This window comes from Corvus brachyrhynchos, unplaced genomic scaffold (assembly GCF_000691975.1).
Source record: "Corvus brachyrhynchos isolate BGI_N302 unplaced genomic scaffold, ASM69197v1 scaffold245, whole genome shotgun sequence".
In the NCBI taxonomy this organism is placed as follows: Eukaryota; Metazoa; Chordata; class Aves; order Passeriformes; family Corvidae; genus Corvus; species Corvus brachyrhynchos.
Genome location: NW_008238988.1, coordinates 1,297,133 through 1,314,200, shown reverse-complemented (window position 1 = coordinate 1,314,200; position 17,068 = coordinate 1,297,133). Strand labels below are relative to the sequence as shown.

The 17,068-nt window shown below is 37.3% G+C and overlaps 1 protein-coding gene across 2 annotated transcripts in view; it reads right to left on the bottom strand.

The window, feature by feature from the left end:
- PPP2R5E (protein phosphatase 2 regulatory subunit B'epsilon) overlaps positions 1-14,791 on the bottom strand; it is a 71,417-nt gene extending 56,626 nt beyond the window's left edge. Inside the window, exon 1 of one of the 2 annotated variants that reach the window (XM_008637272.2) lies at positions 14,604-14,791. In XM_008637272.2, the coding sequence (XP_008635494.1) occupies positions 14,604-14,760 (157 nt within the window). In that variant the 5' untranslated portion in view covers positions 14,761-14,791. The remainder of the gene's footprint in view (positions 1-14,603) is intronic. The other variant, XM_008637271.2, reaches the window with a different exon arrangement.
- Between the last annotated feature and the right edge of the window lie 2,277 nt (positions 14,792-17,068).

Genomic DNA, 17,068 nt, shown 5'->3' with positions numbered 1-17,068 from the left:
GTATATTACACTGAAATTCCACACTAACTTTTTTCTTCTGTTTAGTATTAGAAGAATGTGGGTTTTTTCAGTATTATGCATGTTGTTGTAAGAACAAACATTGGGACTGATGAGCTGGATTTACTTAATATTGCAGATCATCTTGCTTCTTCTAAAATATGAAACCAGGAATATTTGTGTTTAATGCCAACTACTTAAAACAAAACAAACAAAAGACACAGAAATACCTGTGGACTTTGAACCCAGGCCTGCTATGCAGTGTGGCTTCATTAAAAAAAAGACTGTTCTGTGCAAGCTTGCCATTTGAAATGGTAATTATCCTCACTCCCCAAACACCTTATAAAATCAGATTATTTATCACTAGGTGAAATGACAAATCCATCATCCCCTAACAAATGGTACCTAATACCTTTATTAGACAAACACAGGCACCTGACCTTTGATAATTTGTTCTATTTAAGGATCTTCAAGTGCTGTCAGTTACCAAAACATATAATCAGCTGTATTTACATCTAACACTCCAGTACCTAATACTCTATCCAAAATTCACACACAAAAACAACCAGTCTGTGGTTAAATAAATAAAACAAAAACCATACAAAAATCAAACAACTCCTGAGACTTTTGATATCTGACCGCTGATGACTGGTCTTCCCTATTCTCCTACCTTAAAATATATAGTTTATCAAGTCCATCAAAAGTCCGACCCCGAATAATTTTGTTAATTTTGCCTATTAATACATGTAGACTACAGACAGTTTTTTTCAGGGGTTTTTCTCCTTCCATTACTCTAAGGAAGCAATCCCACAGAAGCTCTTTGTGCAATCCTTGAGAAAACCATCATCCCAAAGTGTCAAAGCCACACTAAACAATCCCAGGACACGCTCATTTCTCTCAGGACAGGCTTCAAGACACGTGTGTGAATGCACACACCCCCTCCTTGAACCCAAGGCTAAATTTGCTCACGTTAATGCATCCACTCACTCCCAAGTGGTCAGTGCTGAGAAATGTGCACTCTGGTTTCTGCCTTAGTCATGCACACAAAGGTAAACATTTTGAAGTTCAATTCAACTTCACACAAGAACAATAAAGAATTAAGAGAAAATAAATCAATTCCTTTCGCTTAATACTACACTGCATGTTTAAGATTAGCCAAGTGGGAAATTTCATCTTTATCTTATTTCTAGAGATGAAATGCTACAAAACCTCTTTGTTACTTATTATTTGGTCATTCCATAGGCATGAAAATATGAGTAGTGTTTATTTTTTTAACTAGTCATTTCTTTTATCTGTTATTTGCCAAAATCTAGCAATACCGACCTCAGAAGCAAATTTAATCTTCCCAAACTTTATAACCTTAGATGCTATCTATCACACTATATTCTTCCCTATTCCAAAGATTTAGTTCTATAGGAGAGAAAGTGGATTAAAGACATATTGAGGATTATAGATTATGCAGTTAGAACAAACACGGGCAAGTATTTCAAATAGCTGACCCTCCAGAAAGGAATCACATTCTGTTCTCAAGATGATATACAAAAATAGAAAGCACATTCCACTAGGAAAATATTTACTTAATAATTTATCATTTACGAACTACTACTGTACAAATGAAAGTACAAAAGACAGCATATTGAAATCCACATGAAGATATATATGCAATGATTACAACACAGCTTCAATTTCAATTGTGATTGGATTTACAAAGTTTACTCTATTCCAGCATGAATCACACTTCAGTTTTCCCTCAAAGTCCTACGTTCAAAACGGATTCCAATTTTTTTGGATAGAAGAGGCTGACACACACAGTGCTGCCAAAAAGTCTAGAAATAAAAGGATAAAAATCTCCAAGTATCCAACTGGAAAGAAATGCCAGTGAGATATAAGAATCAATTTAGTCCAGACATTAATAACTTCCTTAATGATCCAATGATTAAAATAGCATATAGATAACATCTTCTGAGGATATTAAATAGAGAACTTTGAGTAGCAGTGAAGTCAGAAATAATACAAAGGAACCTAAGCAAATTCCTTACACAGCCAGAAAATAATGTGAGGTTCAGTGTGGAAAAACATCAGCTAATACATCTGGGAAAAATAATCCCAAATATAGATATTCAATATGGACAAGAAACCTGGGAAACAACAATGCAGAAAAAACTGCATTAACCACAAATGCAGCAAGAGTGAAAAAAAAAAGAGAGGGAGGGAGCATCTGTCCAGCCACTGAATCTAGTAATGGGGGGAAGGCTGAATTACTTCCATTCACCCATTTGACAGCTCTCCCATAATGAAGTACACGGGGGTGGATGCTCTGTTCCACTCTTGGCTGCAGCTCTGGACATGAGATAGGTCCTGTTCCTTGAGATATTTAAAACTACAGGGGCAAAAAATACTATCAAGTACTGAGTGCTTTAGCCTAAAAGACCAACTGCAAACAAAAAAAAAAGACTCTGAATTTTTTATTGTATATGATGTGGTGTTATAGAGCTTTTTTGTTATATTTGATATATCAGAGCTCTTTAATCCAGAAGTATAATACTTCTCCAAAAGCAAATAAACATGAAAAAATGCTCATTTCCAAACCATTTGCTTTTTATTGACCATGAAGTTTTGGCACATCTCACCACAACTGAAATCACTTTGACGATTTTGGCTCTCAAATGAATTTTTGCCATAGTGCAATGCCTGTTCACATTGGGAACAACTGTACAAAACAAGGGAAGACAAACCAACACTGCACTCGTGTCAAATGAGGTCATCTCAGAATCTATATGAAGGGAACGGCAATCCTCCTCTCTGCAAAGTCCTTGATTAGTAGTTTCTGCAACAGGAATGATTGTTCCTTACCAAGGAGGAAATAAGAGAAACTTGCTTAGGGATACTTCAAAACCTGCTTCTAGCCATTTACCTGTTTTTCCAGTTATTATGGCATTTTTCATTATAAGAACATCCCAAAAACTTAAGAAAAATAGTTTTACATTGCTAATGGAAATTAGAATATCCCCAATTCCATTACACTCTCTCAGAATCAGCTCAGAAGCATATACAGAAATTCTAGGTATTATTTGGGTTTGTAGGTTGCTTTTTCTGCTGTGAGTGTGGGGATGTTCCCATCAAGAGCGTTAACTGGAAAATTCTGTCCCACTTGAGATTATGGGATACCTGAACCAAAGCTTAAGCTCAGCCCTTCTTGCCCATGAAGAAAGAGCTTCAAATGCTGTTTGTTGAACTTGACTGAGCACATTATGGATGTGGTAGTTAGGGACAAACAGGACAGTAAAAGAACAGGAAGAGGAACAGACTTGTCCTGAGAAATTCAACACATTTCTCTTGCCACTGGAATCTCCTACAGTTAAAAAGAGACAAAATATTAAAAGAGAGATTCTGACAAGATCATTGATTCTGTGGCTTTTAAGAAAAAGACAGAATCTGTTTTATTTATTACTTGGGACACATGTTTGTTCTTCCTGAAATTAAAGAAGAGTGAGAAATTTCACTCTGTGACCTGGAATTTCACAGTTAATGGGAGAATGGAGTAAACATAACCTCAAGTACTTTGCTCCTCTCTCCTTCCTTGCCATGATTCCCGCTGACTCACGGCAATGAAGTGTTTAGAATTTTTCCAGGAGCTTTTTCACTGCCTGGCTTATGCCTAACCCACAGTATAGAACTCATTTGCTCATTTCTCTAATATTAGGAGACTCACAGCAGCTCTTTTTACTTGTGACTAAAGAGATTTAATCTGGCAGCTCAGACCATGTACTAAAGCAATTTACAGCAATGGACACTTCTTCTGAGATTATGGTATCCAAAATATAGGCTAACAACCACCCTGAAATGCTGACTTCTTGAAGATCTTCTAAAAAGCCCTGCATCCCAACCCTCTCCCACATATATAATGGATCTGGCTCCCATATCTTTGTCATCCAACCACACCACACTTCTGTTCCAAGAGCCAAGCCCAGGTGCCAGAACTCTAGTAACAGTCTCCATCACTTAAGGCACACAATTTTGGAGCTGCTCTTGTCAGAGGGACTAATAACCACTTATTTCCATCATCCTTCCTAGTCCTAAAAAGAGAAACTGGAGCAGCATCGAGTCCTGAGTAAAATACTTTTACAAGTCTGGGTTTAGTCAAAAACAGATAGAGATTTTTACTAAGATTCCCTATTAAAGACAAATCGCAGCAGTGGCTATTTTTCTCTCTCTCTGCCTCACCTTTTCATCCCTTCTGCACTTTTTGAAGATGAGTAGAAATTTCAACCACTGCAGTTTCTTAGGACCGGTGAAGAAGAAGGTTTTGTTTCCTAACAAGCAGGAGAGGGGGGGAAAAAGCAAGAAATACTCACAAGAGTGCATGGGGGAGAAAGGAAAAGGAAAATTATTGCATGAATAACAGCTATGAAAGACTGTCTTGCAACAAGGTCTGATTACTGCAACAGAGGCAGGATGGAGCTAGTGTGTTCTTCCCAGGGTGGATCTCAGCCCTGACAGGTCTAGTCTTGTCTCCAGAAGTGCACACAACCAACCACTGTAACACATGGATGGAGCTGAAGATGAGCAGACTATATTTTTCTGTATAAATACAGCTAATTTTATTTTATTGAGTTTGTCAAAAACCTCTGCAATCCCCTCCACCCAGGACACGTGAGTTTTATCACCCTCGTGTGGAAAAATACATAATCATAGCCATCAGAGGGTGCAAGAAGAAAAAGAAGTGGGAGTAAGGAAGGCAGTGATAAGGAACAAGCAAAGAAGAAAACAGGAGAAGTATGGGCTGGGTGAAATAAAGGGAAAGTAAAGGAGAACCAAGATGACACAGTACCACCTCAACTTCTTCAAAAAGCTATCCCAAAAATGTTATTTGAAAACACCAAGAGAGCAAGCTGCCAAATTTACTCTCCCTTGGTAACACTGACAATATTCAACAAGTAAGTTTTGTTCTCTACAGCTTTGATTCAAGTACTGTCTCAGCTGTAATCACCATCTTTTGCATTTTTGTTTCCACATAGATGGGAAAACATATTCTCTATAAACAGTTTTGAGCAGTTAACCTTACGTGAAATCAGAAAACACTAAATAGGCTTTTTAATTTATACAGAGACTGCATATAACATCTATGTCCTGCTGTGGGAATGTGAAAGTGGAGAGCACGTGAGTGAAACATGCCAAGAAAACTAACAAAAGTTTATGCATTCACAGTACATCCTACTGGGTAATATAAAGGAAAAATAAAAACATTTAATTCCTCTAAAATCTGAAATCATCCTTCCCTCAGTTTCTGATTATCCACGGTATCAATGTGTAATATGAGAAATTTAACTTGCAGTAGATTTCCTTTGCAACATAATCTATATGACGAAAGCATTGAAAGCAACAAACAAATTCGCTATCACCTACATTGTAAAACTTGAAAATACAACTTCAGTACAAGCACATGCAAAAAAAAAAAAAGCCAAGGAAGTCATAACAACACTAAACTCATGACACTGCAAAGAAGCACAGAAATCCCAAAAAACAAAAGCACAACTCAGACTAGGTAGATATATCACAAGCACTATGAAAAGATACATTACACACAAGGTATCCCTAAAGCTTCCTGAAAACCTTCCAGGAATCCCACAGAAAACTACAGACCACATCCAACACAAACTACAGATACTTCTTCTTAATGACACTAAACATTTTTTCTGATACTCCTCAAAGAGTTAGAAACTCATTAACAATTCTAATGACAGATCTCCTTAACCTTATGATAAAAGAATATTCAAAGAAATGCTTCCTCCATTACCCAAACTACATTCATGCCCAGCCACCCTTCACAATGAAAAGCATAAAATGGATAACCATGCAACTTACATTCATTTCATTGTTTTAATCAAAATCTGACAGCAAAGAACTTCTCCAGACAACACACAATTTCAACTTAACCTTATTCTTCATGATGGTACCTGATTTTTCAGAATAAAAATTGCTGTAACTAAGTGCTTTATCGTATCTCCTACTGGCAGTCAAGTTCTCAAACTGGTACTTTTACCAGCAGGGGCACACAGGAGTCAGCATTTATTTATCACCCCTGAGATACCACTGATGGTTTACTTCAGCTCCTACAAAATACCATCAAGTAAGGACAGCTGAATCTGCAATTCATGATTTGCAGGAGATACACCTTTTTCAATTCATAAAAATCTTTAGAAACACCCTAATTCTGCACAAACTTTTGTAATCCTAACAGCAGACTGCTTGTCTCCACATCTCTTCTAACTCAGTCAGTTCTGAAGTCCAACATTAAGGTATTAAAACAAGCTCTTCAGCTCGGGGAACACAAGAAGCTGCTGTTACAGAAGAGCTGGCACCATGTCCAACAATGTAAAACAGACTTTACAGCAATCTGATATTCTAATTTTTCTTTTAGGAAGCTACCCAGAAACGATCCATTTCACTTTTTTGCTTTCTGCCCATTTAACCAGTTACAGCAACTCTGCTATGTTATCTTCCTTCTCTGCCTCAGATTCTTGCAGATGCTACAGGAAGGACCTTGCACTTCACACACAAGGAAAATACCACAGTTAAGAATCTGTCATACATATTGGAAAGGAAGACAGCAGTAAACACCAATAAAGGGAATAAATACAAAATAATGATCCTTTTTAATAAAATGTATTAAAAATGTTGAAGTGTTTTAAAATAAAATCTTATATACTTTGTTTTCAAGCAAAAAAAATAGTTAATATCAGACATATTGTGACTTGAAAAATAAACTTCATACAGGAAATTCAAAAATACACGAATACTGACATGTATAATTTTGAAAATATACATACTCTTAGATTTGTTTAATATAACAATTAGAAAAAATTACTGCTGAAAAACCTTCCATAACCGTGGATGATTATTACTCCTGATCCCCTTTTAGTCTGACTTCAAGACTTCGTTGAAAACAGATGAAGTTTACAGTAACTAAGGGCAGAAAAGTATTTTACACTGATTCTTTGGACAGCTGCCTTATCTTTCGAAATGCTTGATTAAGATCCTCAGACTGTAGCTGCACTATTTTTTACTTTAAGCAGAAAACCACAGACACAGAAACTATCAACCCTACATGAATATCCACCAGCATTTCAGATCTGCTGAATTACTGTTTGAGAGGACACAGGATCAAGCACATCACTAAAATCAGAAGGAGGTGGAATGTTTCTAACAATCTGTTTTACACTGTGGCCCCACAGACACTTGTCTCAGCAGATGAGAGGCTGCACTTGGCTCGAGAACTTCTCAAAGAAGTTTTGCCACCAGAAAAAACCCTCCTGTCACTGCACCTGCAACCAGACTGACACAACCAGGGAGGTTTCAAAGGAAGAGGAATCAGATCCTGCTGGAAGAAGATTCTAGAATTTTTCTAATGGGTTTACCTTAACCTTTTATGAAGCAAAGCGTGCCCATTTGCTGATGCTTGTGAATTATACAGTTACCAAGATCACAGTAATCCATAAATACCCACCCTACCAAAACTCACTGAACTTCCCAAGTCCTCTCCTCTGTTACTAAGGATTTTTGCCTGATTAAGCCAAAGAAACAGTAATAACTTGAATGAAAAAACTGTAGGTGAAAGGAAGTTACCCTGAACCTAAAAATAGTTGTGTGTCCTCCTCCCACTCCCCAGAAAGCATTAATGAAAGTGCTCTTTTCTCAAGGAGGCAGTAGCTTACAATGGATGAATGTGAAAGGATTGCTGCCTTACTATAAAGCTCTACCAGTAGAAGCAATATCCCATTTTAAAAACAGAAGAGAAAATTAAATAAACTCAAAATGTAAACTTTATATAAGACATTAAATATATCTATAGCTTATTTATATATATAGATATATTCTACACATGTATTATACACAAACACAGATAAATACACACATAATTCCAGAGATATGGTAAATGTGCTCTTTCCCAACAGTAAAGCTCCATAACATAATCAATTATAAAGGCAGCACTATACTTCAACAATCATGTGCACTATACAAAAATAATTGCTTGGCTGAACCAGAACTTGTATTTGTTGAAGGTACTTCAGGAAAGGAATATAAAGGAGGTACTTATTACAGAAACAGGAGGTTTTATTACAGACCCATAGGGTTACAGTTGGGCACAGAAAGGAAAATGGCAATATTATTAGAGCGATAAGTATTAATGGGAAATGTTATAAAGACATACTGTACAAGTAGACCGAAACCAAAAGTTTTTCAGGATTATGGCCAGATTGGATGGGGCTTTGAGCAACCTGGTCTGTGGAAGGTGTCCCTGTCCATGGCAGGGGGTTGGAATGAGATGATCTTTAAGGTCCCTTCCAACCCAAACCATTCTGTGACTCTGTGATTCTATGATAAAGTCTAAACATCCTGCAGAAAATTATCAAGTTTTAGACTCAGTCTTGTGAATAATACAGAAAGACGTTTTATGTCATTACAAATTACTTCACTTTAAAAATTATTTAAAAAAAAAAAGAAAGAAAAGGAAAAGGTGGGAATCATCATCATTGAACACTTCCAGAAGCCAGACTGAGAAATTCCGGAAGTAAAACAATTACACTGGAGGCTTCAAAAGCAAAGCAAAGCAAAACAAAACAAAACGACCTTCCCCCAAAAACAGAAAAAATAACCCACCACTATCCTGACCACAGGAAAACTGCCAGTCCTGGAGAGACTCAGAAATGAATGCAGGGCACTGACTGGAAACATTTGAAGATAGGGGGTAAAGCTGAGAGAATTCCTCACCAACTACACTTTCACTCAAGGAAAGATAGTTAAGTTAAAGAAAGTTAAGATGGGAGGGTATTTCTTTCACTTAACTTGAAGTCAGCATTTCTAAGCCTGCCCATTCTCTACAAATGTTGCCCTACAAAACTACATTCTTCCAAATGCTGGAGACAGTAACAAGCAACCAAAAGAAAAAAAAAAAAAAAAAAGGCCAGAATGTAATTAGTGTATTGGCCTTTCTAAAACACCATCAAACAAATACTTTTTAGAAACAACCAGAAACCTTCAAGATTACTGGAAAAAAAATACTCTACAACCAACGAATGTTAACAAATTAAAATGAAAGTGTATAGTCAAAAACCTACTGACAAGAGCACAAAGAAAGTGAAGAAATTTATTACTTATGACTACAACATCGTACATATTCATAAAAGAAATACTAAATGGGCTAAGTCCTTCCTTTTGAGATTGTGGCCCTGTTCCCAAATCTTATACAGAGATGGCCTATTAAGTCCAGATTTATATCAACCAGAATGGGCACAAAATTCCTAGAAGTAGTTCCAAGATTCATCACTGATTATGTACGTGCAGCACAAACCAAGTTCCAGTGTTTCTTCCATGCAATAAATTAGGAGTCCTAAGATCTATTTCTAATTCTGTAAATAAAGCTGAATTTTATTTTGGGAAATCATAACCACTATGACCCTAAATTCCTGTTTATATATTAGGAGAAAGCATTTAGCTTAGTGATCTTATTAACAGTTTACTGATATTTCTATAACTGATATCTGTAAAACATTCCAAATTTCTCAAATGAAGAGCAGCATAGACAAGATAAACAGGCAGCTCCCATAGAAGCCCACAGAAAACAGAAGCTCTTTCTTCTTCTACAATTCAAATCATAACTATTTGCCATATGAACAGTTTTAGGTGCCATCTATAGGTCTGAAAAGGCCAGACTTTGTTAGGATAAAGGAATATTTTAAAATTCAAAAGTAACTGCATTTGAACAAGAAGGTGCACATCTTGCAGTTCTCAGTCAAGAGTCTTTTCAAATTGTTTGGATTTTTTACTATTTAGGAACTTCAACATTTGACCTATAGATAAGACTCATAAGAAAAGCTTATAATAAAATCCCAGCTATAGGGAAATAATTTAATGATCAAAAGCAAATAGCAAGTGGAAAGAGATTTTTCCTTTTTTGACTATGCAATGCTCTTTTGTTGCCACTACACCAATTCTTTAATGCCATGGAAACTATCTGATAAATGTATTAGAAGCTCAATAAACTTCATAATACCGAGGTAGCAAAGCAATTGGTATTGTTGACAAAGAACTTCTGCTCTGAGCGCTTATTTTAAGGAGGAAAAATAATCTAAAAATAAAAATCATACTTTGAAATGTTTTCAACAAAAACATAAAATAGTTGCAGAGAACATGAAAGTAACCTACACTAATTATATTAAATCATTGGAAAATGTGGAAGGATGACGGGAAAGAAAACACACCTTGAATTACAAAAATGGGATACAAATGATTTAACAATTAACAGTCTCGCTTTTGTATGGTTTGCTTTGCCTAACTTCTGTATTTGTAACGAGGGCAAGGGGGGTGGTGCGATGCTCTGGGTTACATGCAAGCTTTCTGTGCCATTTCTCAGGATGCTAAATGTGCATTCATAAGGCCCATGATGTTTTTAATCATCTATGTGTATGTTTTCATCCTCTGAACACTCCTCTACCTCTACAGACACCAGGCAGAAACACAAATGAACTCCCCCTCCCCCTTTCGCAGGTAATACTGAAATTGCTCTGTTTCATATGTCCAGCACTACAATATACTCTTTTTCCAGCCAAATGCTTTCTAACATTGCACTCCTGCTGATCCACCTCTAGAGACTTCTAAGTAAAAAGAGCAGCCATACAAAATGAAAGCAAAATAGCCCTCCAATAAATAATACACCTATCCAATGTATCTACAATCCTATTTTCCTCTACAGAACAAACACGATTTCAGGCACACCACAAACCTGGCTAGCAAACCTGGGAAGGATCTGACTAGGGCACTCAGATGGAAGTGCTCAATCCCACAAAAGGACCCTTCACCAGGACTGCTCTGCCACAAGCCAGTTACTCAAGGCACCTGTCAGCCTGGGTGATATCAACAGCTTCTTCAAAGTAAAGCCAAAATCCATCATGCACTGCAGGATACAGCAGGGAAAAGCATGCAACCTTCCAAAAAATGCATGTGAGAAACATACAGAAGAGCACACCTATGCAAAATGCAGTTGTATCACAACTCCCATGTGCACTTCTCATCCCATTCCTCTACGCTTGAAACAAAGGAGAAAACACTGGGTTTAAAGCATTATATTGGACACTATATATATTAGCCATATTTACAAAGATAACTTCAAATGAGATTTAGTCACAACGCCATAAAAAAATACAATGAAACCATCTAAAAATTTAAGTCTTTACTCTAGGCAGTTTTTTGACTTGTGCCTTTTGAAAGCCTGAACTCAGCCCAGCAGAGCCTCAGAAAGAACACCTTACTTTCTAAATACATTAAATGTTTGTTTACAAACTGATGCCATACACACACTTTTTTAAAAAATACAAGAGCAACAACTTCATTCCTCTATTTTTTTTCTGAAATGAGCAATACTGAAAATTCCAGTTGTTCTTACAACATTTCCTAAAAAGCAGCTTATCCTTCAGACTTGCACACAGCATCAAAACATAGCATCTCTTCTATTTTTCTTTCCCAAAATATTTTTATTGCCAAATGAACAACAACAAGGCTGACTTACCTATCTGTTTTTGCAATACAGGCTTGTATGCTCACAGAAGGCAACAGACTGCATTAAAACACTACCAAAACAAGCCATTTCACTATATGTGACTCTGCCCCCAGGGAAAGGAAGGAGAACAGATAAGATGTGACAGATGTGTAGTCACGTCACTTAATACACTACTGGAAGGTGCTCAAATCATTATGGTGACAGGCAGAGTATAAAAACTTGCAAGGAATGGACCAAGCAGTTACCCAGTTTTCTGCATACTTGATTCTTGTAATCACAGAAGATACTGAAGGCCGTAAAGTGCTGTTTGAGATAAGGCAGACTGCCAATGTCAGTATGCAATATATTCATAAAAAAACCAACAAAACAAAACAAAACAGAAGGGAGCATAGCATGTTATGTTTTTGTAAGCAAAACTGCTCCACCATGAATATGAAATACACCTGATGAATATGAATTTGAGGTCTGTCCTCGAAAAATTTCCCATACTGAAATAGTTCTGAAGAGGCTTAATTAAACTTGAAATTTACCCAAACCAGGAAGCTTATCAATTGTACATCTCCAAACTAAGTTCAGTTTTGTGAGACTTTAAAAAGCTATTTTGCTGGTATCTCTTCTCTATCTTGGTTTAAAAGACAAAATTTTCCAGGATAAAACTGGAAATCATATGGCTAGTGGACAGAAGTAATAGGACTGGTCACTTGTTTAAAGGCAAGTGTAAACCTAAGAGTTAAAAAAAAATCAGGACTTTCATTAAATTGGTCAAGGAAAGTATGAAAAACACAGGAGAAAATAATTTCCTCGCTTCTTCCAGACTTAACAATCCTGAATGTTACAAATATTAATGTAGGTCAAGAATATTTCCAAACAGCAGCATGATTTTTAGCTGCCAGTGTCTCTTCATGCCACTGCTGTTTAGATAGACTGTTAGGCCCAAATCCTACAAATTAATCTGCACAGGTAGATCCCCGCACCTCTGGGAATCCGCATTAAGGCAAAGAGGGAAAACTAACTTGCAGGATTTGATTCTTAATTTGAAGCTGGACCACTATAACTCATTATGACACTAATCATAAATGTCTCACCAACACACTCTGCTCCCCATCTGTTTGTTGTATTACAGTTTTATATCTCAATCCTCAGGACTGGCTACAGTAGTCAAATTAAGCACCTGGACACGCCTGTGTTTCTGCAACTCCAGGTTCTCACTGTTTTACTTATGCTTGTGCCCATGCCTGGTTTACTCCCTGAATGGGACTACAAAATAAGAATGAAATAATTACAACATCAATTTCTTCATTTGTACAAATATAAATCTCAATGTTTTGCACTAATCCCATCACTTAAGCCAAAGGATAAACTCCAGTCACCTTCTGAAGCGCAGCAACTGGTATAAAATAACCTGCGTATCGAAAATTACCTGGGAAAGTGTAAAACTGAGCTTTAAAATTATTACAAAGAAGTATTTACTACTTTATCATATTGTCACAAAACAACAAAGAGTTCAACAACAAAGAGGAAAAAAAAATTCATAGAATCATAGAATATCCTGAGTTGAAAGGAATCCACAGGATCCTTGAAGTCCAACTCCTGGCCGTGCACAGGATCACCCAAAGAATCACAAAGAATATTCACTGCGGGCTACAAAGTCAAATCCAGTGGCACCAACCAACCCTAAACTGAACAATACTGAATCCAAGTCAGTCCCCACCAGGCACAGTGCAGGGGGGCTGGGTGCACCTTTCCTTTGACTCAGGATATTCCATTTGTGCATTCTTACAGGGAGCCCACAGAAAGAAGCCCACAATATTTTAATGACAACTCCACTAGAACTAATACTGGAATCCTACTTTTAATTAAATTTAAAGACACACATTAAGGTGAGAGATTTTTTGGGAGGCTGGTTTAGGGTTTTTGGGGGGTGTTTTTTTGCAACTACTGTATCCTTATGAAGTGGGGTTGAGAACTAACAAAGTGCAGTTCCACATTTATTACATATTTCAATACTCTGATTAACAAATTTGTCAAACAAGGTAGATGAGAGAATATGGAAAATATACTTGCCCAAAAAGGAAGAAAAGGGACAGAGGATTAAACCTATTAAACTTCCTATTTTCCAGGATTATCAGCACCAGCCATGCCTATTTTAACTACTTACAGCAGAAATGAAGAATAGCAATGAAAAAAATACACAGAATAAATCATTTGAGAAGCTAGTGTTGAAGACTTCTGAAAGGTGATTTCCCCTTCCTCACCAGACAGACATTCTGAGAGGTGCTTTTGACCCCTGGATTTGTACCGAAATTCAGTGACAACTAGAATTCAGGGGAAGCATTCAAGATATCACAGAGATATTGGCATCCTTTTAAGAGTAGTACGCTGGATCATTATTTTCCCTCTCAAATTAGAGGTTAAATATGCCAGGAGAAACTGTACCAGAGCTGGGATATGCAAGCTCTCAAAACAGTAGGGCCTTGCCTAAGACCAGATTGGCAGCATCTTTTCCCCAGGAGGCTGCAGCTCACGGGACCTTTCCATTTCAAAATCCAGCAGAAGGCAGGACCTGGGAGCTATCCATGCACAAATGGTATGAGAGGGGATCCCACCTCCTCTCTTGCTGTGGGGGCTGCAGTTGGCACCACTGCCACAGGGTGCAGATGCACACACCAAGGAAAGATACTAAAAACCAGCTTCCTTCTGCTCACGAGTCCATTTACCCTTACCAAAATTACTGCTGATTTATGTCAGCTGCTGAGGAATCACAAACCAAAACACTCTCAAGCAAAGCCTGAGTGCCTTGAAGACTCAAGTCATGGTACAGGTTAACATCAGCATTTAAAACTTTCAAAAGTATTGCAAACAATTACCACACCCTCAAGTCACAGATGAAATATTTTGTAGAGTTTAAATACATATATTTTTGGCATGAAACATTTCTCAATGCTGGCGAAATTTCCCTGCAATTTCTGATGACAGAATACTTGGATTTTAGAAATTAGCTGTAGAGCAAAAATTGTTTTATTTATTAAAAAAAAGTGTTTGATCTTACCTTTTAGCAGAGGCAGGGGAGTTAACTCGATAGGCTTGCCCTGAGACCTAAACTGGGAGGAGCTTTGTGACCTCTTCTGTCTGGCTTTTCTGACGGACTTCCGAGAAAATCCGTCTACTTTATCCACTGATGGAGGAGTAGTTGGTGCTGAGGACATATCCCTACTGAAGGAAAGCACAAGTTAAAAATGTATTCCAAATGAGTGAAACAGGTAAAGATTAACCCAAATTTTCCAAATATCTTCTTTCTGCACTACTCTCCTGTTGACAACTCACATAGATAAACTGTTAAGAGATCTAACCCATCTTACGGATGGAATAAACTTAATGGAACTTAATTATTAGGGTAGTAATTCCTCTTGCCTACTTTTTCATCTGTGTCTCCCATTTGCCAAAAATTTCAGACTTAATGCTGACATCACTGCATTCAAAACTTTGTCAGAACAGAACTTCGTACACCTGTAGACCTGGCTGTAACTTTAAATTATGTATTCTTTGGGATGAAGTCATTTCAACTCACTCTGCAAAGGACCATGCATGCTAAAGAATGGATACACAAAAAGGTACAGATGGTTTTTTGGTGTTAAGGTCACTCACATGCACAGGACAAAAAACACAAGACAGAACAAAAATTCCATTTATTTGCCACACCTACATACAGGATTTTATAGAAATTCAATAAAGTATAGTAAAAAGCACTGCTATGTTTCACAATTTCACTAACACTGGCAAATTGTACATATTACTTCTTTATTCTCCATTCAGAAATACTCAGTTATCTTCCTGTGAGTCCCTTTATATGTAGTTATTCCATGTCCTGGCATTTCTGGACGACTAGCAGTGTGGTAACTGCTCTAAGGGCATGAGACAGGCAAGGTTTGCAAGGAGAGGCAGAGAGCCAAAAAAGGCTTCTGCAAGCAAAAGTTTGTGTGTTTCCCAACTTCAGCTGGCCTAAGCAATAGGCATTGCTTCTTCCTACAAAACCTGCCTTGGTGGTACTCCTGTAGCTGATTCTGTACCACTAGCAAACACTGAATTAATGCACCCAGCTAATTTATTTACCAGTCTGGTCCTGTCTGTTAAAAAGGCCCATCAGAGCTTGATGAAATACATGAGTAATACTCAAGGGAAAGGAGACAGGAGGAATTCAGGCCTACACGTTACAAGCAGCTCGGTGCACAGTTAACTTCACCAGCATGTGCAGCTCCACTGAAATCAGCAGCCTCATCTGCATTAATGACATGACCATTAACGAGAGCAGCCCTGTTGATTTCGGCCAGGACAGACACTCGTGCAGAGTTAAGCATCGGCGTAAGCATGTGCAGGATCAGGGTCTTAGAACATGTCCTTGGAAAGCATTACTCATCCCCAGTGTCTGTTGACTTCAATTACCAAAGTGACTCGTGTGCTACAAGAAGTTGATTCCACAACATACAGAACACTTTCGAGTACTTATTATTTTTACTGAAATATCTGGTTACTCATGTGCTTCATAGGTTACTAAATCCACTGAAACAGGCATTATTTGGGTTTGTCTTTTGTAAGAAAAGCTTTCGAAAGCATGCTTTGTTGCAACAGTGTAAACAAGCTCCAGAAGATAAGAACTATTTAATGCAAAATTACATATAGGTACACTAAATCTATCAAAAATGGAGAATAAACTCCATAGCTTCTTCAAGGAAGCATGTGCAGCACCCAGAAACTGAACTGTGCAGCTGGCATTACAAGAATGAAAAACCCTTATTCCATCTTTTTGATTTCTCCTGAGGTATTCTTTCACTACCAGCTTAGGCTTTCTAAATATAATATACTATCAGCAACATGAACCCGTACCTTAAACTGGTCCTGTTTATCATCCGGGCAAAAAAAAAAATGCCACCATCACCAGGGCATTCAGGCCCCAGCAAAGATTAATAAATAAAAAAGTGAGATAAACTGGAATAGAATGCCTTGTACTTTAGTAACCCACTTCTAAGATTTCAACAGTCCGCCAAAAAACACACAAAGTTACCTGTTACATAAACCAAATTCCGAAAATATCAGCAAAAATATATTCCCTAAACGTGAATCGGTTTGGCCCTATTTCATCTCATCAGAAAGCTTCCCCTTCTCATCATGTGCATCATTAAAGTGTAACCATTCCTGCAGAAATGTTTGCATGCCCTCTCCAAATTAAATTGCAAAAAAAAAAAAAAAATAATAATAATGGACAGCGACTAAAGTAGATCACTTAAACTGCAGGATCATTGTGTCAGCAAGGCGCTTTACTGACACTTCTCTGCTGTAAATTTAGTAACAGTTTCCCTAACCTGCTTTATAAATTATTAAAATCTAATTCTAATTCAACAAGACTACATCCAGCCTAACAACCTTACAGTAAACACTGATCTTTTTTTCGTCTCTCCAAATGAACATTCGCTGCCCTGCATACACTATCATAGGGAAATACTCTGTTTCCACCAACAG